Source organism: Trachemys scripta, chromosome 6, assembly GCF_013100865.1.
Source record: "Trachemys scripta elegans isolate TJP31775 chromosome 6, CAS_Tse_1.0, whole genome shotgun sequence".
Classification (NCBI taxonomy): Eukaryota; Metazoa; Chordata; order Testudines; family Emydidae; genus Trachemys; species Trachemys scripta.
The window spans coordinates 19195691-19223025 of record NC_048303.1 but is presented as its reverse complement, the minus strand read 5'-3'; the positions used below and the strand labels follow the sequence as shown (position 1 = coordinate 19223025).

Genomic DNA, 27335 nt, shown 5'->3' with positions numbered 1-27335 from the left:
AGCCTAGTAGTCATAACAAGATCTAACATTTGGAAGTTAAAGCTAGACAAATTCAGACTGGAAATAAGGTGCAAAAATTTAAACAGTGAGGGCAATTAACCACTGAAACAATTGATCAAAGGTTAAGGTAGATTCTCCATCACGGACAAATTTAAGATAAAAAATGGATTATTTTTTTAAGACATATTCCAGTTCAAAGAGGAATTATTTTGGGGACATTCTATGTCCTGTATTATAAAGAAGGTCAGACTAGATCACAATGGTACCTACTACTCTTGGAATCTATGAATGGTATGACATGCTCTGCTTGCACACAAACATTTTGGTCCTGACATAAGGGCAGGGGTCTGGACTCTATGACCTCTCGAGGTCCCTTCCAGTCCTAGAAACTATCACTTTTAAATAAATTGGAAGTTCCCATTTTTTAAATCAAAGGAAAATTAGAATGTTAAACTCAACTGATGGTGCAGGTTAGAACAGGAAAGTCTAAAAATCTATTTATCATTTAGTGATTACTATGCTATTTTAATTACATTGATAAAGTATACGTATGGCTTAGTTTCATTAATGTGGACATTCTGTTTACTGCTTTCCCTCTCCCTCTCTTCTCCTCTAACTGCTATTTTTTCCATTTTGTTTTTGCACAGGAAAACAGATCCCTTTGTAAACTAAAAATCAAGATTAGAAACAGGTCAATTATGCATGCCTTTTAAGACGGATGTGTCATTATAGAAACATGTCAGCAACAGCTGAGGAGATCAAGGATTCAGTATTCCTAGAGAGCCTGTGATACAAGAACAAGGCCTCTGCTGTGCATCTCCTCCCCACCACAAACATGCAACTTCATCTCAATGCTACATGCTTGATGCTCTGTTCTTTTGCTGGCTGGCACAGTTGCAGCCAATAACAGGGTGCCTGCTGGTTAGTTCCTGTGGGGCTCCCATGTACCCAGTTCAAGCTTCTCTCCACCCCATCTCTCCTGCCACCAGCTCCCCATGATTACCCCACACCCATTTTCACTGCTGAAAAAAATTCAGGAGTGAAGAATTAGTTTATATTCCATTCTTGTCTCTTTGGATCTGAGAAGTTTCCAAGGAGAGACTATACTAATCCATACCCAACCCACAATTCCCAGTACTGCCTTCTCTCAAAACAAGAACACACCACAGAGAATGTACAATCAGTGCTGGAGTGCCTTAGCCCAGGATTGATGCTCCTGTACATTCTGCAGAGATGATAGCTACTGCTTTTTAGATAATCTGAGGCTGTTGGAGAAGCTGAATCCCAGGTCAACAGTGTCATCAGTTGTCTCTACTGGTATATTATTCTTTCTTATGTGGGATGAGCAAGTCCATACTTCTTGTCTTGAAGTTCGCACATTCAAAGTCGCATTGCAATGGCATGCTTCTGGCTGCCTGAAATGGTCTGAATGAGCAGAGTTTGGATGGTGAACACCTGGGTAGGAATTTGGTTGACAGTGATTAGGAGAGAGGTAGTATTCAGCTGCCACAGGAGTGGATGCTTGAGTATGGAAAGGTCTGTTAGACATGCAACAATTTTCCTCAAATCCATGATGAATGCCTAATTTAGCAATAAGAGGCTTCCCAACATTAACCTCCTTCCTTTCATCCAGGGAATCATCTATTCCTGGATATTCATAATGCAGACAAACTGTGAAGATCAAGTGCTCCTGTGAATGACAGACAATAAAATTACTTCTTCCCTCAAAAACACGGTAAAACAAAATGTTTACAAAGTGATTATTTGTCTGAGGGAGCAGTGAACACATTTAAAGTACAATAACAAATAGACCTATAATAGCATAATTGCTGAAGTGCCATAAGCCTGGCAGTTAAATGTATACCACACACATAGGGCCAAATTCTGCACTGATTTATACTCAGTACACTCTCACTAGAATCAATGAGGCTGCAAAAGATGTAAACTCACTGCAAAATTTTGCACACTTACTTCATACTGTGTTTAAATATAGCTAAGCTTAACACCCAGAGACCTCTGGTCCCCAGATCTTTCCCCCTCAACCATGTGTCAGAGCACTAGCTGTTTCTTTAACAGAAAAGACTTTCCCTTGTCACTCTATGGGTGAAATTCTGTTAATGAAACAACTACAAAAGCACTGGGAGGAGTTCTGCAGGTATAGTCATGGGATGATTTCTCTCTTCCCCTCCAAATTTCATTTGAATTTTAGGTAACCAAATTCAGCAACATCTTTCCACTACAAGGTGCCACTTGCACCTTGCTTGAATGAATATGGGGTTTTGGGGTAACACTAACTCATGGGTGATCCTGATTTATAAACCTGCTGGCAGCAGGATAAGAAGGCACTCATCAGTATGGCACTCGTCATCCCACCCACCTCCACAAACACTCCAAGTTTTTGCAATTTCTAGAAGTGTTCGTGCTACCCTCTGGCATAATGTGTTGGAAAGCAAATACAGTAGATCATATACAACAGAGATGCTAAAGTCCTGAAAATCCTATAGTCCACTTCTGATCCTTTAACAGCAACATTTTAACTATGCAAAGTGAGAGTGCTTTAAAACACGATGGGTTCAAGGGCACAGGCTGGATTGTAAAGAGATTTATAACATTTCCACTTTTTACTAATGACCTCAACTTATGGCTCTGCTTTAAGGCACCATGCTTAGTGAGCAAATAGACATGGAAACATGATATGTACAAGGTGCTGTGATTCCTCCAGAGAAGTCAATCAATCTTTTCAACCTACAAGGCACATTTTCCAGAGCCGTGTTTAAAAGGGACTTGTGGAATAATATGATTTCATATCCTCTGGCTCTCTCTTTGGAACATATTTTCAGTCTGCCAGCTACAGAGCCAAGTCACTGAAGTGTGCTCTTAGCCATTCTCTCTCTAAGCAGCTAGAATAAATGTTTAAATGAATGAGTATGCTTTGGGCAATTACTGAAAATATTCAGTATTCATGATATCAATTACATGTAGAATCCAGCTCTTTTACTGGAGTTGTGAAGCAACATGATTAACCTGTACTGTATAAACAAATGGGCGAGACAAAAAATAACATTAACCACCTTTAGTTTCTGCAGTGAACTTAGTCTAGTGTAGAGACAGTGTTTGGGAAGATCCTTTGATACTAAATAGCTGCCAGTTTCCTCAGGAGTCCCTTTATTTGCCTCTTTAGGATCTATATCCAAGTCCTGTTGCAAAAAAAAAAAAAAAAGGTGAGAATTAAATTGTAGGTATAAAAAACTAGTAGAACAATGTGAAAAGGAAAATAAAAAGGAACATTTGTATTTTATGTGAAGTAGCTTAAGATTTGAGTTCAATTTACAACTTATTTCGACATAATTTATTAAAATAGTGTTTTCCTTTTCTTAACAAAAAAATTCCTAATACAAGATTCAACTAATATTAGAGAGAGTCACCTAGGTCGCCTAATTCATCATTAGTCACATGTAGGACTGGTTGTTTGTGTTTTATCACTTGCCTTCCTAAAACGCAACTCAAGGAGGATTCCTTCCCCATTTCTTACAACTTAAAAAAAAAAAAAATGTGCAAGTTTCATTCCCCCCCCCGCCTTTTCATCTGGACTGCTGCCTATTACTACAGCTAATAGTATAAAAAAAAAGAGAGCTTTCCTCTTCTAGATTTGAGTATACTAAGGTAGCATTAGAACAATTGATTAGTTTCTCTTAAATGTGTCATTTTCAGAGTACAATTGTTCTAAAGCTGCTATACAATTAGTACATTTTGATAAATTCAAATTAAAACACTATTTCTTCCAAGATACCCAGGTGCCCCTCTCAGGGAAGTAATAATATTGACATAATGAAATAAACAAGTCAAAACAAAAAAGGTGGAACCCAATAAGATACACACTAAACTTTATTACTTAGAATCTTGGCTTTCAACTGCATCCCACTCCCTCACTTTCTTCTGTACTTTGCCTGTTAAAGCCCTCATCGGTCTTTGGATCTATACAGGCAGACGCCCAATGCCCATGCAGAGCCATTGATCTCCATGGGGCTCCGATCATGCACTTCTTATTGCAGGATCAAGGCCTTAGAGTGTAAGCTATTTAGGGGCAAGAAACTTGTCTTCATACTTTTGTAATACCAGGTGGTCTGAACACTTCACAATATAGTATATGGTGGTACTATAGTAATAGCACTGTAGGAGAGAAAGACACTTATTTAATATGTTAATTCACAAATACATAATTCTCTTTACAATCAGTATTTAGACAGCACCAAAAGCATGCTAGGCACTTTAAAGGAATAAGAAAACAAGGCTCCTTCCCTAGGGAGTTTAGAATTTAAGGTTCTAATCCTGCAATTCACTGCTCTCTAGCTATGATGACTTCAGTGGGGATCCATGAGGGTAGTAGTGCACCTGTATGTGGTGACTCATAGGAGCGTGGCCTAAGTGACGGATCCTTTCAATAGGAACTGAAGGCATTTAGCACCTTGCAGGATCAGGCCTAATTTAGATCTAACAAGTAACAGAAATCAGGATGTGAAGGGAAGGGGAAGAAGAGAGTTTCAACAAAATCATAGGATTTGTTTTATATATGCATCCTCTGCTTGGTTCAGAATTCAAATTTGAATTTTTTCCCCCCAAAGCTGTAGTCTGGCACAAGCAGATAACCACTAACTTAAATACAGAGCAATCATGAAACTCAAATAGGAAACACTTACAAGTGGGAAGTCTGTAACATATGCTTTGCAAACTAGTATTTCAGGAGGCTTCTTTACTATCCTTGTGTAGATGATCAGGACGTTGGAAAACTCGGCTGCGAACCCCAGCTGAATCTGAACACCGCACTTAAAGTCAAGATACATACTTTCTGGAAGTTCTGCAAATAAATATTTTGGATAAACCGATTTAAAATATTCTAATGAAAGCCTAACATGCTTCTGCCATTGTTTCAGCGATCTAAAAGGACGTTCTCCTCCCTTCCTATTACTATCATTAAACTGGTATTAGCATCCTTAGCACACAGGAAGGGGAATAAACTTTTTTATTTATATATCAGTTAAAAAAAACTATTTCAGTTACGGTTGTTTATGTCAGTACGGGGGGTGGGGGGAGGGAGGGGGAGAGAAGAGAGAGAAAAAAAAAGCCTGTTTAGAGCAGGCCTAAGTCTTTGGTGGCCCACAAGGCTTTGTGGATATTTTCCTATGCATGGAACAAGGCCAAAAGGAAAAAATGAAGTGGATTGACTAGGAATCTGCACAGTGACTATGAAAAAACCTGAAACCCCTGGTTCTGATAGCAGAACCAGTACGTTTCTCTATCCTGTGCAGTAATTAAAAAAAAAAAGGCCCAAGGATGAAATCCCTAAACCACAGATATCTAAGGGAGAAAATTGTAAAAACACAAATAGGAGTTAGGTGCTCAAATAAAACTGGACACCTATCCAATCTATAAACTCGTAAAAGTGGCAAAGGGATTAGAGAGGAAACAAAAGCTTATCAGACTACTAATCTTCTGCTCAAATACATTATAGACAATTCAATACCACATTCAAACCTATCAGGAAAAAAATAAGACTAGTCTTGCTTTAAAAAAAAAAAAAAAAAAAAAGAAGTCAGGGATAATGTTCCTTGGGCACATTTCTACTCAGTATATTATAGCCAGTGAAAAAAGCAACAGTAAGGAGTAGACACTATGCCCACATATATTTTCAATTGAATTATTTATGCATATCAAGTGAGATAAAGAATTAATAATGAAATTAACATCTTGAAAGGGTGATCTTTTGGAAGAGAGCGTTTACTGTACCGTGAGCTTTGGCCCACTGTAAGTTCCGTGCCAGGGACTCTGCAGATGATCCTGTTTGCTGAATGGGATCAGTTAATGCTCTTTTCTCAGATAAACTGCTGCGAATCTCCAAAGCCTGCTTGCCTTTGGTAAGGTGACACTTACCCATATCTAAAGATAAGATGCAAATAGTTTTGTAGGAATCAAAGCTCCTGAAATTATAATTAAAGCAGCTACATCATTGGTGTTATGGTTGTGCCCGCATTTCTATGATGACCTCACTTTCAGGGAGGTTTAGTGATTGGCTATTCAAATTCACTCAAAGGAATGCATGCAAGATGTCTGAAGAAAACAATTTTTTCGGTGTCTATTTTCAACATGCCTCCACATTTAAAAAAAAAAAAATTCAGTATGACCCTGATTCAGCAGGGTACTGAAGAACATGACTAACATTAAGCTTGTTCAGTCACATTCTTCAGTACTTTGCTGAATGCAGGCCTATACATTTAAATGAAACAACTCTAAGGCTGCTTTTTTTCCCTCTAGCTGTTTTTGGTGTGCATAAGATTAAGACCAATAGCTAAAGAGTGATTTGAATTCAAATCAAGGTTTACAAATCGTGAATTCATATAGGTGGACTATTCAAGTTTGGGATTAAACATTATATACACTATTGAACAGTGGTCAATGTATTTTCCTTTGGAATGTAACATTTGCCATACCTGATCAGTACATCAATACATCTAGTCCAATGTGTGGTTTCTGGCAATAATTAATAGCTCTATCATGTTATCTGATCCTATCCTTCCCAGGGTCATGACCCATACATAACCTGGACTTTAACATCCTCAAGGAGAAAAGATGTGCCTCATTCTCTTCTCACTTACATGGGTGTGAACCCATTAACTTCAGTATAGTCATTTTAAAATTCCAACCAGCGTGAGAGGAGAAACAGACCCTGTATCTTCATTCTGTGCACTGTATTCTCCATTGCAGCTATATAAGTGTTAAAGTAGTAATAATAATAAAATTTCTGATGTCAGGGAAAGACACTATGATAGCGCCTAGTCAGTTGTGAAATGCTGTACATTAAGAAAAGATTCCTACGTATTCCCTCACACACACACAATCAGCTGAAATCTTGAAGTTTGTGATCATTTTTAGTTTTAATAGCTAAAACTCTTGTTTGTCTTGAATAGTAGTCAAGATTTTCTTATAATAGTCCTGTGTATGTACAAAGCTTCTCATGAAACTTAATAAAAATATTAAAACAATGACCTCTCATTCCATATTTTCATATCTAGTTAAACAGAAGATAAGCCAGGTGGGGAAAAATGCAAGAGAGGCAAGGAAGTAGCAACTAAAAAGTAACTATCATCTATAGATCCACACTCTAGTGGCATGGGCAAGTCATACCTCAATTGGTGGTGGCAAAATTGTTAATCATGCAGCACAAGTGCACTGCATGTGTTTACGCTCCAACTAGTCACACAATCATCATCATTTCCTTTTTCTCCCGATTGCGCCGGCATGTTAAAACTGAATTGTTTTAACTTTTGTTACACATTTTCTACAGTCTGTCTTGTCAACAGCAAACCAATTTGGTTGCATATTTAATATCTGGTTTGGACATTTCTGATTTAGGAATCCTTGTCAGATATGCACACTGAGCCAAATTCTGTCTTCACTTACAACCCTGTAGCCTCACTGAGTGGAATTGACAGAAGAATGTGGCCCATTATACAGATTTTAAGTCTCCAGCTGGTGGGAGACCTGGACAATATTTTTATTGAAAAGCCAGTGGACTTATGCACAGATGTCCGTTTTTTGTTTTTGTACATATAATTGATCATGTAAATGCTCTTGTCTACCTTTCTATGCTTTGAAAGAATGCTCACTCTCAACCAAGACATTCTCTTCAGCACTCTTCACTCAGGCAATACTCCCATCAACACCACAGGGAGTTTTGCCTGAGTGACAAGTGATGAATAGGGTCCTGCATTGTAGTCTAGTCAGTAAATAATGGTTATGCCAACAGATGTGGTATTAATACTGTATGACACACATAGAATTCAACCCTAACTAGTCTGTCTCCAGACAAGTCAATTGGGCTAGCAGTCACATCCAGAGACCACATGACAAAGGAGAGTGATTTTCGTGACCATATAATCGTCTGTAAACTCTGAGGAGAGTTGCATACTCACAAAAACTTCGAATAAGCAGTATGAACCATATTCTAGTGGCTCATCAATAGTAGGGCTATTATGGTAAGGGATGCTTCTGAAATGCTTCAAAGATAAACAAATATATATCCTAATTCTGTCTCACTTGAAATAGTAAGTGAAAATGAAAGCACTTTTTTAAACCCTAGCCATGTTCAGAAATATTAGATATTAAACATGCTTTTTCCTTCATGCACTTGAAGATTTTCCTGTAAGGAAAGCCTTAAACATGCTTCAATACCGAGCTTTTGAAGCAACAAATGAAATACAAATTCCATCACACAACAAAGTACATTTGAACGTATAGCACCCTGCATCCCACAGGAGCAAAAATCAGTTTACAGACAGGGGTTTTTATTAAGATGTTTCAGTTTTTACACAAGAGGTAGCTGCATTTGATAGTGGGTTTACACAGTGCAGAAATAAGAATTTAGAGAAGGAAGTGAAGAACACTTAGTGTAGAAGAGGAGTTTTAGATTAAAAAAAAAAGATTTTTTTGGTAAACTGAATGCTATGGGAAGTTAAAATGTAGGTTGCTTTCACCTTCTGCAACTTCATCAAGTAACACAGTAATCTTCTTGTCCTCCAACATGCGTTCCTTCAAGAACTTCATGAAAATCCCATTGGCTAACCCAGAGTGCTGAATTTCAAAAGCTTCTGCTCCTTGGCATCTTTAAAGTATAATAAATAATAAATACAAGAGCAAAAAAAGAGATCGACAGTGATAAATTAGTAATATTTTACAAGACATGTATGAATGTGAAAAGAATGCTGCATGAAATAAGGAACTGCTGTATGAAGACTAAATTGTATTTAGAACCTAGTTAATTTGGTCTTCACAGAAATGCAATATACATTTACAAACAATTCATTTGTGAAGAGTTCATATTTACTACCAAATCACAGGAATGAGGCAAGATCAGCCTAAAGTATTATTGCTCCTTGAACAAATTATCTTGGAGGACAGTCCCAAAGCAGAGTCTGAAAAATGTGCCGGTACAAATTCCATTAATACCTCCTAGTTTGGTAAAACTCTTGACCACTTACCAGCTGAATGCTTTTGTATTTGCCATATTAAATCCACAATAATTGGATGCTATCCTGAAACTGTTAATCTAAACTTTATACAACCACTTCAAAATACTGGAATTACAGAATTAACTTTGATCTTTGCAACCCCAGGAAAAAGAATTTGTAACCATTCTAAGTGCTGTAGCTCAGATAACGAAACCCATTTATTGTTATTGTAAAACACATACACACATATAAATAAATTTAAAATGTGTTCTGACACTCAGTAAAAAAAGTTAAACTGCACTTCTCTGTCCCCTCAGACACTGAACTTGTAGTCTTTGTGTAAGATGGCAGTGATATGGGTAAAGCCATCAATTCCTTTGGGTTTCTGTTGTTCTTTCATGTCCTGGGACCAACATGGCTACGCTAAGACATGATATGTCATAGTTCAGGGCAACTGCATCTGTATTCCCCCTCTATAGTCCAGCAAGGGCCCTCATAGAATCATAGAATATCAGGGTTGGAAGGGACCTCAGGAGGTCATCTAGTCCAACCCCCTGGTCAAAGCAGGACCAATTCCCAACTAAATCATCCCAGCCAGGGCTTTGTCAAGCCGGGCCTTAAAAACCTCCAAGGAAGGTTCCCCTGGCTGTCACCTCTCTTGGGTAGAGATATGCATCTCAATTCCTCCTGACCAGGCTATTTCCAGGTTGCATAGCTCTCGGATTATACTGAGAATTCCCCAAAAAAGTCAGATTGCCTAAGCATATCTGCTTTGTCTTTCTCCTCAGAGATGGTGAACAGTGCAATTGCCACAGTTATTAGTTACCACACAGCACTTCCTATGCAAGCCTATTTTATTCTTAGGTATAATCTTTAGAGAAAACATTCAATACAGTAAAAGAACCCACATGCATGCTAATAAGGTTACTGGATCTCACACAAGATGGGCTCTGAAAGGTGAGTCCTTGAAGCCCCCTACACCTTCCCAAAGGGTCTCTTTTGTGGTTACAAGTTCATAACAGCCTTAGCTCAAAACTAGCACCCTCATGAAAAGTTTATTCCATCCCTCATATCGTTCAGGGGGTCTTTGAGCTGGAGTTTTCAGGAACAGAAACTTTAGACAGTGGGTTTTTCTCCCTAGGGAGTGGCTCCAAAAGGTCTCCCTATACTTCCTAGAAAATCCACTTCTCATGTGTTGTCCCCAACAGTTCTCTGAAGTTCCTAGCATTTAAATTGGTCACGTCCCTAATATAATGACTCCACAAATATTAAACCTAATTCAATAAAATTCATATTCAGGATACTGTAGGAAATTGCCATCTGTCACAAATAAACATATTTCAATCATTATGGGCATATGGAATAACATTTTTTATTTCTCCATAGTTTTTAATATCAAACTAATGTTTATTAAAAATGAGCAGGAGCATCCCTGAAGTTGACTATTAAAATAATTGCAGGTGAGTCATTCAGCAAGTTAGGGAGATGAGCTGTAGCATCTACGGCTTTTGAGGGCAGTAGCTCACATTTGAATGGGGAACAGCAAATAAGCCTATTAAAATATACATTTGATATGTCTACACTCAGGCTATGTCTACACTTAAAACGCTACAGCTGCACCTGAGCTGCTATAGCACTTCAGTGTAGATCCACACTACAGCAACAGGAGGGGTTCTCCCATTTCTGTAGTTAATCCACCTCCCCAAGAGACAATAGCTAAGTTGACAGAAGCATCGGTCCTTTGATCTAGCAACATCTAACCGTGGGTTAGGTCGGCTTAACAACAGTCACTCAGGGGTGTGGATTTTTCATACCCCTGAGCGATTCACTTGGGTCAATCTAACTGTTTAGTGTAGACCTGGCTATAGCCAGTACATCTCTAAAATATCAAGACAGAATTAAGGGCAATTTTAATAATTCATATAAATAGACCAGGGATAGGAACATATATTAGAGATGAATTACTGGTGCTCTTACACTACTAAATGGACTATTTTTTAAAAAAAGTCAATTAAATGACCACAGTGGTCCCTTCTGGCCTTGAAATCAGGTGGGGCTGGAGGAAGTTTCCTTACGTTGCATATCCAAAAACGATGTTAGCGGTAACCTTCAGGGCATCCAAGATTAGAATGGTATCATCATACTCATTTCTATAATAAATGGAAACGAAAGTATAGAATGTGACTCTGACAATCCAATCATGCAAGTGTTACAGTGTACATCATAGAAAACAGATAATTTTTCTCTCTTTAATTAGGAATGAATCCACTGATGGTAAACAAAAATTAGCTGCATCAACATTTTCATGAAAACAATAGTTAAACTAAGATTATGCATTGACTAGATGAGAGCACCTCATACTAACAGCTGTTGAATTTGGCCATGGTCCTAGCAAGAAGTCTTTGAAACCACTGGAAACTGTCAGTCATTTTAGGCTAATGAAAACTGGATGGTTTTTCCTTTCAAAATGGAACATCAGCAAGGTTGAGATGTGAAAATCTGCCATATTTCTTAGACATTTTTGTTTTGGCCATTGGAATGTGACGTTTGAGTTATTAATATTACATTAGCAATGAAGTTCACAGGCTCTGGAAACACTGTAGCATTCATGAGGAATAATCTCTCTGGTAATAAGTCACCAGGACTAGATGATATTCACTCAAGAGTTCTGACAGCACTCAAATGTGAAATTGCAGATCTACTAACCGTGGTATGTAACCAGATGACTGGAGGATAGCTAAGTAACACCAATTTTTGAAAAAGGCTCCAGAGGTGATCCTGGCAGTTACAGGCCAGTAAACCTAACTTCAATACCAGGCAAATTGGTTGAAATATAGTAAAGAACAGAATTATCAAACAGACAGATGAATCCAATATGTTGGGGAAGAATCAACACAGCCTTTGTAAAGGGAAATCATGCCTCACCAATCTATTAGAATTCTTTGAGGGTGTCAAAAAATATGTGGACAAGAGTGATCCAGTGGCTGTGGTGTAGGACTTTTTCTGAAAGCCTTTGACAAGGTTCCTCATCAAAGGCTCTTAAGCTAACTATGCAGTCATGGGATAAAAGGTAACTTGTTTTCTATCTTTTAACCCACGGTGGGAATAAATAGGTCAGTTTTCACAATGGAGAAAGGTAAATGGCTGGATCCCCCAAGGATCCATACTGGGACTAGTGCTGTTCACCATATTCATAAATGATCTGGAAAAAGAGGGTAAATAGTGAGGTGGAAAAGTTTGCAGGGGATACAAAGTTACTCAAGACAGTTAAATCCAAAGCAAACTTAGCCACCTCACTGTTTCACAGAACTGGGTTACTGGGCCGCAAAGAGGCAGATGAAATTCAATGTTGATAAACAGTAATGCATATTGGAAAACATAATCCCAACTATATACATGAAATGATGTGGAGAAAGTCAACTAAGATTCTTTAAAATTAAAATAAATCTGCTAAACCTTTCAATTTTTTTAAACTTTTAAATGCGGCCCGATATAACAAGAATTCGGATATAACGCGGTAAAGCAGTGCTCCAGGAGGGGCAGGGCAGGGCTGCGCACTCTGGCGGATCAAAGCAAGTTCGATATAACGTGGTTTCACCTATAACGCAGTAAGATTTTTTGTCTCCCAAGGACAGCGTTATATCGGGGTAGAGGTGTATATTTTTCAGGAGGCAGGAGAAAGCATCATCCAGTATCACCAGCATAAAAGGAGTCAACAAAAATCTATTTGTCTTCAAAAATGTCTGAAATGAAGGACTTTGCATCAGTTCCATATTATCAAAGGTTTCTACATATTAACTGAAGTGGCTCAACACAAAATCTTCCAGCCACAGCAGTCTGCTGCATCATAAATCTCTGCTGACTTAAAACTCTTATCAGTTTTATCTAGCTAGTTTGATGCTTTAGTACATTTCTCTTTAACCTGTTGAGTGGATAGGTTGTATTTGTATGCAAAAATACATAATAAGCTGAATTACCACCTTCATGTTTTCACATGGGGCCTGATCCAAACCGCAATTAAGTCAACTGAAAGATTCCAAATGACTTCAATAGGCTTTGGAGCAGTCTCTAAGATCTCTCAGAAGCTAGAAATTCTCTCCAACCTCCATCCACCTAATTACTTACAAAAACATTTATAGCATGAAGTTCCACGTGTGGTTCTAGCTTCCTCCCTATTCCCTGGAGGCAGCTGATTATTTGGTTTTAGTTTGTTTTTTTGTTTGGCTGGGTTTTGTTTGTTTTTTGTTTTTTTAAGTATGCTCCCCACTTCTCCAATAGTAATTTGCTATTGCTGTGTGAAAGCTAAAGAAAATAGGAGTTTCACACTTTGTGTCTGAAAGTAATGAGATCTGTAGTCACTCTAGCCTTCTTCACCCTCCCACGAAAAGGAAACTGATTAATCCACAGTTACAATTTACAGTAAGCATTTCAGGACTAGAAATCCTACCTTTTTCTACACATATCCAGTAAAAACACATTGAGCCCAGTCTCTTTTTCCTGCATCAGTTTGAGTATATTCTGCACGCACAAACAGTTTGCAGACCGATAGGGATTTGGGGCATCAATCGGAACCATGAAACTGTTCCCATAGTTTTCATAGCCATGGCCAGCATAATATAATAAACCTGAAAGGAAAAAGCAGAAATGATTATATGGTATACGCACACATTGAAAAGCCATCACTGACTGCACTGGGGCCAGAATTTTACCCATTACATCTACAGTATGCGTTTGGGAGAAATTAAACATTTTTGCTAATCCAGGTAGAGTTTTCAATTAATATTATCAATGATTGGGCAGAAAGCCAAAATAAAAATAGGCAATTATCAACCTACTATGTGCAAACATAACATGAAGAGTTTGGGTAAGTAAAATTGTTTTAACACAAGACAGTAGGTACTTATGAAATAACATTGCTTTAGATTAACAATGTACTAGGGAAATATGATCTAGATGAAATTACTATAAGGTGGATGTACATCTGGTTTAAAAACAATACTCGAAGAGTATAGTAGAACCTCATTAGTACAAACTCCTAGGGAATGAAGGTTGTTCTTAACTCTGAAACGTTCGTAACTGAACAAAACATTATGGTTGTTCTTTCAAAAGTTTACAACAGAACATTGGCTTAATACAGCTTTGAAACTTCACTGCAGAAGAAAAAATGGTGTTTTTAACCATCTTAAATTTAAATGAAACAAGCACAGAAACAGTTTCTTTACCTTATCAAGTCATCTTTAAAAAAAACAAAAAAACAACAACAACAACAAAAAACAACAACCACTTTCCCACTTTTTTTTTTTTAGTAGTTTATGTTTAACACAGCACTGTACTATACAGTATTTGTGGGGTTTTTCTTGTTTTTGTTTTGGCCTCTGCTGTCTGATTGTGTACTTCCAGTTCCAAATGAGGCCTGTGGTTGATTGGTCAGTTTTTAACTGAGGTTCTACTGTACTTATCAATGTCAAACTGGGAGGATATATCTAGTGGGGTACCAGAGGGGGTCAGTCCTGTTTCAGATACTATTCAATATTTTCATTAATGATTTAGGCAATAGAGTGGAGAATATATTTAGAAAATATGCAGACACCAAACTGGGAGGGGTCATAAGAATTTTGGAGGACAGAAGTAGAATTCAAAATGATCTTGACAAATTAGAGAACTGCTCTGAAATCAACAAAATGAAATTCAATAAAGACAAGTGTAAATTACTACAAGTAGAAAGGAAAAAAAAATCAAATACACAACTACAAAATGGGGAATAACTAGCTAGGTCACAGTAATGGTGAAAAAGATCTGGGGGTTGGGGTTGTAGTGATTCACAAATTGTGAGTGGTGAACAATATATGATTCAGCTGTGAAAAAGCTTCATATTAACAGATGTGTCATACATAAGATCTGGGAGGTAATTGTCCCACTCCACTAGGCACTGGTGCCTCAGTTGGAGTACTGCATCCAATTCTGTGTGCCACACTTTAGGAAAATGTGGACAAACTGAATTGAGTCTAGAGAAGAGCAACAGAAATGGCAAAAGGTTTAGAAAACCTGATCTATGCGAAAAAGTTAAAAAACGGAGCATGTTAAGTCTTGAGAAAAAACAACTAATTGGGGACCTGATAGCCTTCAAATGTGTCAAGGGCTTATTTAAAGAAGACTGTGATCTATTATTCTCCACGTCCATGAAAGATTGGAGGAGAAGTACTCGGCTTAATATGCAGCAAGGGAGATTTAGGTTAGATATTAGGAAAAACTTTCTAACTATAAGGTTAGTTAAGGTCTGGAATAGGTTTCCAGAGGCGGCTATGGAATTACCTTTATTCGAGGTTTTTGAGAACAGGTTGGACAAATATCTGTCAGGGATAATTTAGGTTTACTTGGTCCAGCTTCAGCGCAGAGGGCTGGATTTGATGACTTCTATGATTCTGTCATTCTACTGACTAGTGTAAACAAGATGCCCTTGAAGTCTGAATATAACCATTTGTAAAAATCCATTTAGCAACTACAATTACGGACTGTTGTGAGAGTATAGTGCATAAGTTCTCAAAACTTCATTGCACCATGACCTCCTTCTGACAACAAAAATTACTACATGACCCCAGGAGAGGGACCGAAGCCTGAGCCCACCCGAGCCTCATCACCCCGAGGGCAGGGGAGTGTTGGGATGGTGGAAGAGGGTATCAAAGCTGAAGCTTAAGGGGTGCAGCCCCAAGCAGGGATCCTTTAACTGAGCCCTGCCACCCAGAGCTGAAGCCCTCAGGCTTCAGCTTAGGCCCCAGGCAGTGGGGCTCAGACTTCAGCCCCAGACCCCAGCAAGTCTAACAGCAGCCCTGGTGACCCCATTAAAACAGGGTCATGACATACTTTGGGGTCCCGACCCACAGTTTGAGAACCACTGATCTATACAAAGGGTTAAATTGTGCATAGGTGAGTGAGCAGCTGTACTAACTTGTATAATCAGCTCCTGCATATGCACACCTGCATATCTGTGAGTAAGTTCAGATTTCATATTACACTGAAAGGGATAATACCGAATTATATAGCTAAAAGTTACAAACATATTTAACGTTAAAGGGATACTGTCAACTTAAAAAGACACATTTGTCTGAAAACTTTCCCCCACTACTATCATGAGTAACCAAAATTACTCTAACTAAACGATTAGAGAAGACGTATTTCTATTTTTCCAGCTTGCTTACTCTTTGCATTTGGCATCACTTTGTGTATTGTCATTTTCATTGTTTCCACCATATAGCCAGCTTCTCCATTTGTATTTTTTAAATGCAGCAAGGAGAGAGAAATATTTTGAAGTTTTTTTCTAAACAATTGTTACATCATAAAAATTGGCAGGACACAGGATTAGGTATCTATTATTAAACTATTTTAACTCTTTTTAAAACAGATCTTGTCTCTAAGTTTGTTTACAGGTTCAGAATCCATGACTGGTGGGTGGGTGGGTGTGTGTCTCTCTCTCTCCTGGATAATTAACAAAAAAACCTTTTTTTCAAGTTAAAGTCTTACTAGACTGGTTAGGGTAACACCTTAAAATAATTTTTGAATCAAACCTGTAATAAATATGCACTTATAGTACTTTAAGTCTTCAAAATATTCTATAAACATTTAAGAGAAAATTTTACTACACAGTTAAGTATTTTCTTACTGCAAAAGGTTAACTTTAGTCCACACCTTAGATTTAGCCTATTATGAATACAAATACTTGATATCTTGCCTTGATAAGACAACCAGTTAAATCAAATTTGCAATAAAACTATCTAATCTAATATCAAAGACAAAAATTATGACAGTGAATATGATTTCTGCCTCTTGTAAATTGTTATGGTATATTAATTCTTTATATAACTCACAGGCTTATATAATGTCGGAATTTCCCCATTGCCTCTTCCTGGTATTTCCTTAACTTCTCTATTGCAGGATCTGGTTTTAAAAAGAACTTTAGTCAGCAGTACACTCTAGTTGCCAAGCCAGATCCTGAGTTGCTGAAAGTTATTATCAGTCAATTGAAGAGTTATGACAATATATGCCAGCTATGGATCTTCCTCAAAGCCCCTATGACTGGGGCTCTATACAAATAAAATAAATGAATGGAATTATGAAGCACCCAGCACCATAAGATTTTCACATTCCGAGTGCTCAAATAGCATAAGTACATTTAAAACACTGAAATCACTTATATCAAAGTCAGCTTTTATATTTAGATAGCTAGATGTACATTTTAGTTATTGTAATAAAAGAAAAGCAACTTCAACTCAACTACAGCCCTTTGTGTTTCAGAAATACCATGATATTGACCTGGCACTTCTAAGCTAAACCAACAATTTCAATTCTTTATAAGCTTCCAAATCATTAACAACTACAGAGAGACCTTGAAAGTTGCTATATGTAATGAGCACAGCTCACAACTCAATGGAAAACTGTAAACCTAGATTCAGAGAAAAGATAAGTGCACAGAAAGCAAATACAAGGCAAGTTAGAGCCTAAAAACTGTTTAAACGCCACTTGAATTGTGATGCCATTCAAACCTGGCAGAAGCTCAGAGACTCACAATAGCATCACTTGATTAAAAAGGTACAATTCTAAAGTGTTTACAGTTGATATAACATCTAGTTAAAACAATTTACAATATAAATTAAATTAAAAGTAAGACAACTATAAGATTCCTGTGGTTACAGCTGACTGGTGACTTTTGAGAAGTTAGAAAGCAACTTGTGTGCCAAGCATCTGCTTAATAGGCAATTTGGGCATGATCCTAAAGTACCTCATTCAAAGCATGCTGTATTCAAAGGGATCCTTTAAAATGCTTTGGATCTGACCCTAAATTAGTAAGACTATTTATTTATCCAGGTCTAAATATGCAATAATGATAGCGATCCACTCACCCCAAACCAGAAAACAACCACCGCTGAAGTACAAGTTAAAACAGCCCATGTGTCTAACGAACAGTCTCAGAGTCAAACCTCCTTAAAAAGAATGTTGCCCCAGACTTTTCTACCCTATTGTATCCATCTAGTACCACTGTTATAGTGGCCAAACCATTCCACAGCTTACACAACCCATGCCTGTAAGCAGAAGAAAACAGCTTTAGTAATGACCTTTGGTAGTCACCCAATAACACTAAGAGCATATCATATGTAACTGGGGATGGAAACAATACAGCATTTCATCCCTCAACTCTAAATAGCCTCCCAGGGTCAACACGTATTTTACTTCAATATTGAAAATACTACTACTGTCATACAGACACACTCCTCAGCCTAATCAACTTCCTAATCAGATACCAGTTCAGGATGCCTTCACATTTTACTTACCCCCATTCATTAGCCTATTGACTTCACTGGGACTGAAGCACATGCTTAGATGCTTTCCTGAATAGGGACGTTTTCCTGAATCATGGCCTTACATTGTTTACCCACCTGAACTCATAATTATTCTCCTTTGTCTAGCCAATGTTACCAGGGATTTAGAAGCACCTTCTCACAGTCAGCCCATTCCTACCCAAGACCAAATGGAAAGCTGAAAAAATTTCCTTGTAGAACAACTCATGGAAGTAGCTACTGTGCAATATAGGGCATGGCTACACTTGCAGATGTGGAGAGGTTTGAGTTAAACCAGCCTTCGTAGAGTGCAGTAGGGAAAGCGCTGTAGTCTGTCCACACTGACAGCTGACAGCACACTGGCATGGCCACATTAGCAGCTCTTACAACGGCCACAGAGAGCAGTGCATTGTGGTAGCTATCCCAGCATGCAAGTGGCTGCAATGTGCTTTTCAAATGGGGGTGGGGTGGGAGTGTGACAGGGAGTGTGTTGTGTATATGTGGGGGGAGAGAGAGTGGGTTTTTGGGGGGCTGAGAGCATGTCAGCATGCTGTCTTGTAAGTTCATACAGCAGCAGACCTCCCCCTTCAGAGCAGATAAGCAGCCGGCGGTCAAACGGAGATTTCAAAGGGCATATCCAAAACAATGACAAGAGTGGCCGCTTGACTTAAGGAGATTATGGGACGTTTCCGGAGGCTGATCAGAGTGCAGTAATGCAACACTTTGTTCACACTGATGCTGGGGCGCATCAACGTTATTCTACTCTCTGAGGTGGTGTACCAGGAGCGCTGTAGCCGTGGAGTCAGAGCGCTCTACATGCCTTGCCAATGTGGACGGGCAGTGAGCTAGTGCGCCTGTGGCTCCTTTAATTCGCTGTAACTCGCAAGTGTAGCCAAGCCCATAAAACACAATTCTTGGCACCTACTCATCTAGGTTCAATTCAATATAAAAGAATCTTTAATAGATTTTTCTGGACACCAGCTAGATTACAAGCATCAATCCCTACTTCACTTGCCTACTTCACATTCTCTGGTAACTGAAAAGTTATCACCTCCCCCCACCAAACCCACAAGAAATTCAGAGCCTGGCATGGAAGGTGGGAAGAGAAGATCCAGGAAGTTTTTGGAAAGTGTAGGGGACAATTTCCTGGTGCAAGTGCTGGAGGAACCAACTAGGGGCAGAGTCTTCTGGACCTGCTGCTCACAAACAGGGAAGAATTAGTAGGGGAAGCAAAAGTGGATGGGAACCTGGGAGGCAGTGACCATGAGGTGGTTGAGTTCAGGATCCTGATACAAGAAAGAAAGGAGAGCAGTAGAATACAGACCCTGGACTTCAGAAAAATGGACTCTGACTCCCTCAGGGAACTGATGGGCCGGATCCCCTGGGAGAATAACATGAGGGGCAAAGGAGTCCAGGAGAGCTGGCTGTATTTTAAAGAATCCTTATTGAGGTTGCAGGAAAAAACCATCCCGATGTGTAGAAAGAATATGACAGGCAACCACCTTGGCTTAACAGTGAAATCCTTGCTGATCTTAAACGCAAAAAAGAAGCTTACAAGTGGAAGATTGGACAAATGACCAGGGAGAAGTACAAAAATATAGCTCAGGCATGCAGGAGTGAAATCAGGAAGGCCAAATCACACTTGGAATTGCAGCTAGCAAGAGATGTTAAGAGTAACAAGAAGGGTTTCTTCAGGTATGTTAGCAACAAGAAGAAAGTCAAGGAAAGTGTGGGCCCCCTACTGAATGAAGGAGGCAACCTAGTGACAGAGGATGTGGAAAAAGCTAATGTACTCGATGCTTTTTTTGCCTCTGTCTTCACAAACAAGGTCAGCTCCCAGACTGCTGCACTGGGCAGCACAGTATGGGGAGAAGATGACCAGCCCTCTGTGGAGAAAGAAGTGGTTCAGGACTACTTAGAAAAACTGGACAAGCACAAGTTCATGGGGCATCCGAGGGTGCTAAAGGAGTTGGCGGATGTGATTGCAGAGCCATTGGCAATTATCTTTGAAAACTCATGGCGATTGGGGGAGGTCACGGATGACTGGAAAAAGGCTAATGTAGTGCCCATCTTTAAATAAGGGAAGGAGGAAGATCCGGGGAACTACAGCCCAGTCAGCCTCATCTCAGTCCCTGGAAAAATCATGGAGCAGCTCCTCAAGGAATCAATTCTGAAGCACTTAGAGGAAAGTGATCAGAAACAGTCAGCATGGATTCACCAAGGGCAAGTCATGCCTGACTAACCTAATTGCCTTCTATGATGAGATAACTGGCTCTGTGGATGAGGGGAAAGCAGTGGATGGGTTATTCCTGAGCTTTAGCAAAGCTTTTGATACGGTCTCCCACAGTATTCTTGCCAGCAAGTTAAAGAAGTATGGGCTGGATGAATGGACTATAAGGTGGATAAAAAGCTGGCTAGATCGTCGGGCTCAACAGGTAGTGATCAATGGCTCCATGTCTAGTTGGCAGCCGGTATCAAGCAGAGTGCCCCAACAGTCGGTTTTGTTCAAAATCTTCATTAATGATCTGGAGGATGGCGTGGACTGCACCCTCAGCAAGTTTGCAGATGACACTAAACTGGGAGGTGTGGTAGATATGCTGGAGGGTAGGGATAGGATACAGAGGGACCTAGACAAATTAGAGGATTGGGCCAAAAGAAACCTGATGAGGTTCAACAAGGACAAGTGCAGAGTCCTGCACTTAGGACAGAAGAATCCCATGCACTGCTACAGACTAGGGACCGAATGGCTAAGCAGCAGTTCTGCAGAAAAGGACCTAGGGGTTACAGTGGACGAGAAGCTGGATACAAGTCAACAGTGTGCCCTTGTTGCCAAGAAGGCTAATGGCATTTTGGGCTGTATAAGTAGGGGCACTGCCAGCAGATCGAGGGACATGATCGTTCCCCTCTATTCGACATTGGTGAGGCCTCATCTGGAGTACTGTGTCCAGTTTTGGGCCCCACACCACAAGAAGGATGTGGAAAAATTGGAAAGAGTCCAGCGGAGGGCAACAAAAATGATTAGGGAGCTGGAGCACATGACTTATGAGGAGAGGCTGAGGGAACTGGGATTGTTTAGTCTGCAGAAGAGAAGAATGAGGGGGGGTTTGATAGCTACTTTCAATTACCTAAAAGGGGGTTCCAAAGAGGATGGATCTAGACTGTTCTCAGTGGTACCAGATGACAGAACAAGGAGTAATGGTCTCAAGTTGCAGTGGGGGAGGTTTAGGTTGGATATTAGGGAAAACGTTTTCACTAGTAGGGTGGTGAAACACTGGAATGGGTTACCTCGGGAGGTGGTGGAATCTCCTTCCTTAGAGGTTTTTAAGATCATGCTTCACAAAGCCCTGTCCGGGATGATTTAGTTGGGAATTGGTCCTGCTTTGAGCAGGGGGTTGGACTAGATGATCTCCTGAGGTCCCTTCCAACCCTGATATTCTGTGATTCTAAGATACAGGAGGTTTCAGCCTTCATTAGCTTGAAGAGTAATGGACCACATCAGTCTTAGAGAGTATAAGACCACATCTGGCATTCAACCTTTGATCTTCCACTTGAATTAACACAGCAGAACTATGAAATGATCTCTGCTGCAACACACTAACGTAGGTATTTAAAAGATTTTTTTAAACTATGCAAATGAACATACTAGGGTGAATAATTCAGTTGTGGCTGTGCATGCATACATATCAAAACCACAACAGAATAACAGTTGCGTAGGTGTAATTTTAAGTAAAATTAATTCTCTTGTGATTGTTTTAAATATACAGAAGTATTTTACTCAAGAGTGGGATACAAATAAACTTATGTCTAAATTAATGCCTTCCTTGTTTTAGCTAGTTATATCATTCTGCAAATGCTCTCCCTGTATATGGCTGGTACCCTATTGCTAAACTATCTAGTTTAGTAACTGATCACCAATCATAGGCATTATCTACAAACTGGCTTCTAAGGCAGAACTTAAAACCACTTGATTGTGTTTGTTTGCTCAATAGACTTGGCCAGTTTATTTTGAATGGTCCTATTTTAACAAATCACTATTACTTATACGCTAGTTGAAATGCTGGAAATTGGATGCTTGACGTTGCTTTTACAATGAAGGTGAACACCTGGATACTTGTTGCAGCATCTGTGTCTCCAATTATATTCCTGCTTTAAGGATCACAGGGTCAATGTAAAAAGATTAGGGGCCAAATTCTGCTCTTATTTACATCAGAGTACATGAAGAGTATCTTCACTGATGTCAATGAAGTCAGAGAGAAAGAGATCAGAATGAGTCCCTAGGTTTATGAAGTTTCTTCACTTTGCTCCATTAGAGAGCTGGTATCAATTACCAGTCATGGTAGAAAGGTTTGAAATAACTGAAGAGTTAGCATTTAATTTGTACTACTTAGCCATAACCTGGATGCCATATGGTATTAAAACATATTTACCCAACTTTCAGCACGTAAATAATCCCAGTGAAGTCAGTGCTTACAACAGCCACTGATAAGACAGTATTAACATCTTGGTCCTTGGTATTTCTGGGCCAAATTTAGGCCCTATTCTGTTGAAAGGCAGTCAGCCATTTATTAATATTGTACAAATCATCATTAACATGGGCTTGTATTCTAACCCTGACACAGAACAAGACAGAGCTTTTTACGTAGATTAATCCTGCCAAGAACTGGAGCGATCAGTACTAAAGGAGAGGTGACAGGATCACAGATAGGTTTATTTTAAAATGGTAACTGGATTTCTTTCCTGTCATGGGATAAGTAACTGGGTTAAGGATATCTGATGAGCAGCCAGCAAAAGTATTTAAGATGCAATGGTCACAAACAGTTATTGTACTAACATCAGGATCAGAAGTGAAGTTCAGCACAGAAATCAACATTTTAAGTGATCTCCAGAGTTTTTACTAAGAAAACAACCAGATTACTTTCAATCTTTAAAATTTATGCTGTTACATCTCTCATCTCATTTATATATGATGAGCACAATAATTCTGCATTGCATTTAATATCAAATATATTGAGGAACTAAAGTACCGAGACCACCATCACCAATTTGTTTATCAGTTCTATTTTTAGGGAACAGTATTTGAAATGCCACATTCCTGGCAGCAAATACTAATTACACAATGTCATGGTAAATATCATGAATATCTGAAACAAGGTCTAAATGGGGGTAGCAGCTGTGCCTCTTATGTTTGGAGCTGTGCCCACTAACATGCAATAAATCACCAGCAATTTATACCCTGACAGCATATTTTATATTGCTTCTGAGACACTAATAGTCACTATCCAGAATGATCATTTAAATGATAAAGTAAAGTAATTTATGAAGGTTTAATGCTAAATTTTACTGGGAGAGGCCATGCTTGGCTTTCACAGATATCAGCTAGATGGAAAAACAAAGGTTAAACTATATAAATGCACTTTGCAAATGCTCTCACATGGAGCCAGTATGAACTACATCAAAGCCTCAGGTCACTTATTTTTTTAAATTCATGTTAAGGTAAACAGAGAACCTTAAACAGAAAAGGAGTCCATAGCTCCCCCAAACACACAACAAACAACGTAAGTATTTTACATGAGAGGCAAATGGAAGTCATACCATCAGAAAGTCTAGTGAACTTTACAGTCATAATAGATTTCCATATGATTGTGAGTCTTTGTTCTGATATATAAATGGTGAAAGATATTTTGAATGTCAGGTCAGCCAGTCCTACATGTATCAATCATCAGGTATCACATGAGTATAAAAGCCACACAAAGAAATAACTTCATGTGGGCCTGGCACCCATTTGAGTAAAATACCAGATTAAGCAATTTCGTGGCTGAATTTAGGTAGGGGTGGAATTCTAGAGCCATTTGTATAGGACACAAGTTTAGCATTCTAGCCTCTGTCCTAAATCCTTATTTTAAAAGTAATGTACACAAAAACAGCTTTTTAAAAAAACCAAATCTAGCTAGTCAGCAACAGACCTCTCTTCACACTCTGCATCAGATAATTCAGGGTGGCCTGCTCCCTAATAAAGCAGTAAAGTTTTGTCTGAATTGATCTATTCCACTTCCAAGATAGCAGAGACAGTGACTCAACTTCCCCCTTCAAGATGAGACTTAGGAAAGACAGATCCATTTTCCATGGCACACTCTCTTGAGAAAATTGTTGATACATTTTGCCAATATAGCTCAATCACAGTACTGTAAGGCAATGACTCAATGACTCACTTGTAAGGCAAGTTTTTAATGACAAAAAACTCCACCAGAAACTAGCATACAGTTAATTTGTGACTTAAATCATAAACCTGTCCAGGGTGAAAGGGGAAGTTTAAGCTCAATGTGACACCAGATGTGCAATATTCATCCTGTAAACTAGTTTGCACATCCATAAATCTGTCAATATCTAGGGGATATCATAATAAATTTAAACTTATTAAAGTTAGCCCTGTGTTGCAAAGTACACTTTTATCTCAATCCTGAAATAGCTTATAGTTGCCATTTTCTAACTTATTTCTCCCTGTTGTTAACCACATATTGAGCTCCTGACACAATATGTGAAGATATATGAAGGAGCAAATCCTGCAGTATTTATTCAGGGAGAGGTTCCAACAGAGGTGTTCACTAACAGTTCTGTTTGAGTTCTGCCAGAATTGGGACTGTGATGGGTTCGGTCACAGAGACCCCTTGGGACTGTCACCCGACGTGCTGAAATGACCTCTGAGCCCGTCTTCCCTGCCAGCTTGGGACTCCAGAATCCTGCCTTGTTGAGCAGACACTAGCCTGCTGAAACACAGACCCAGGTCTGCTCCACGCCCCCCAAAGCTGCAGACTTTAACCAAAAACTGTTCAACAGTTTACTTGCCTCCAGCACCCAGACGCTCAGCTCCCAATGGGATCCAAGCCCCAAATAAATCCGTTTTACTCTGAATAAGCTGATACAGGATAAACTCATAAATTGTCCGCCTCTACAACACTGATAGAGAGATATGCACAGCTGTTTGCTCCCCCAGGTATTAATCACTTACTCTGGGTTCATTAATAAACAGAAGTATAAAAAGTAGGATTTAAGTGGTTTCAAGTAACAGACAGAACAACGTAAGACACTAAAGCAAAATAAAGCAAAAAACACTCAAGTCTAAGCCTAAGAAACCGATTACAGATAAAATCTCACCCTCAGAGATGTTCCAATAAGCTTCTTTCACAGACTAGACTCCTTCCTAATCTGGGCCCAATCCTTTCCCCTCGTACAGTCTTTGTTAGTTCCAGCAGACATCTTAGGTGGAAAGCAGGGGTGTTCTCATGACTGGCAGTCCCATTTGTTCTGTCCCCCCCCCCCCCCCCTCCCTTGTATAGCTTTGGCACAAGGCAGGAATCTTTTGTCTCTCTGGATCCCCACCCCTCCTTCTAAATGGAAAACTACCAGATTTAAGATGGATTTCGTTACCTGGTGACATGGTAACATGTCACTGTAAGACCTCATTCTTCATTACCCACAGTTTGGCCCACATGTACACAGGAAGAAGACTTGCAGGTAAATAAACCATCCCCAACCAATTGTCCTAGTCAATGGAACCATCAAGATTCTAAACCTCCATTAATGGCCCACACTTTGCATAATTACAATAGGACCCCAGAGTTATACTTCATATTTCTAGCTTCAGATACAAGAATGATACATACATACAAATAGGAGGAATATATTCAGTAGGTTATAACCTTTGTTATTATACCTTACAAGAGACCTTTCATATAAAGATATGCTTATGAGTGTGAATATGATGTAACTGGAATATTTCCATAAAACATTGAGTGCAACGTCACAGGGACCTTCGGATTTAACACTATTTGATGAACCCTTGGCCACTTGACGTTGCAGACACGCAACAGCATCAGAAGTTCATAGCATTTCTTTCACTAGAGGTCCCAGCTTCTTTCTCTACTAAAGGTAGACTTATAAAGACAAACAAATTTAGTTAGAGTCTTTTTTGTTTCTTCACGATGTATACAGAAGGCCTAAAATAGTGGTGTTACCGTTTTTTAAAAGCTTTCTCAGCTTGTTTTTCAGTATTAGAAATTCAGGTTTGTCTACCCTTCTCCCCCATAGAGAATTACTGCAGAACTAGCAGGACAACATCACAAGTACCAAGGAAGTGAAAACCACCACAACTGGGGAGGGAGGGAAAATTTTTATCGTCTATTTGACCTAAAAACTTGACAAAGTTGGGAGGAAAAATCTTTGTTAAAGATTCAATACACTGCTCCATTTATAAAAATGTGGATAACATTTATTTTTTTCCCCAGTCTTAGTCTTGTTTATTTAGATTGCAAGGTCTTCAGGGCAGGGATTGTTTCTTAGTCTATGTATGTACAGCTCTGAGCTTAAACAGGGTTTCAAGTTGGGTTTAGGTTTCTAGACATTACTGTAATACAAATAAACTATTATTATTACTACCCATGTAATTTAAGGCTGAGAAAGCTTCCCCCCCCCCCCCCAGTTTCCTGGTTTTCCAGCAAGACCTCCAGCAAAAAAAGGAAAGACAGGACCTGACAGTCCCAAGGTAAACAAACAAGCAGAAAAGGAACTTATTTGTGTGTCTTGAAGAAGCAAGACAACTTTTTCCTCATTTGCACATCATCTTTAAGTTGTAGGAGTACAAAGTTAACAAAATATAGTGAGTGTAAAGTTGCAAATGCATGCAGCACAATGACTCAAAGGGCTCATTCGTGATTTTGTAACCAGTTAGTGGCAGATAACTAACTGGTTACAAGTAACATTGTTTCCTCACAGCTTCTTTTCTGCCATTGCAAGTAGGTTTGTGTATTTACATCTGCTACACTGCCTAACTGTATTGGTGCATTCTGGGAAACACTACACAGCGCTCACTCTTGCTTCGTGTTTTTTTCCCTAGATCACAAAAATTATGTATGTCCCACTCCGAAAACAAGCCACACAAATGCAGCAATCTTTAGCAAATAACAAACCTTTTTAATGTGAAAGTATGTAGCAGTATTTAGCAGAATAC

General features: G+C 39.0%; 1 protein-coding gene across 2 annotated transcripts in view; it reads right to left on the bottom strand.

The window, feature by feature from the left end:
• Positions 1–215: 215 nt before the first annotated feature.
• MALT1 (MALT1 paracaspase) overlaps positions 216–27335 on the bottom strand; it is a 66829-nt gene continuing 39709 nt past the window's right edge. For both annotated transcript variants that reach the window (XM_034774745.1, XM_034774746.1), the window contains 7 exons: positions 13450–13627; positions 11078–11152; positions 8529–8656; positions 5785–5934; positions 4698–4855; positions 3072–3197; positions 216–1690 (listed from right to left, as the gene is read on the bottom strand). In XM_034774745.1, the coding sequence (XP_034630636.1) occupies positions 1241–1690; positions 3072–3197; positions 4698–4855; positions 5785–5934; positions 8529–8656; positions 11078–11152; positions 13450–13627 (1265 nt within the window). In that variant the 3' untranslated portion in view covers positions 216–1240. The remainder of the gene's footprint in view (positions 1691–3071; positions 3198–4697; positions 4856–5784; positions 5935–8528; positions 8657–11077; positions 11153–13449; positions 13628–27335) is intronic.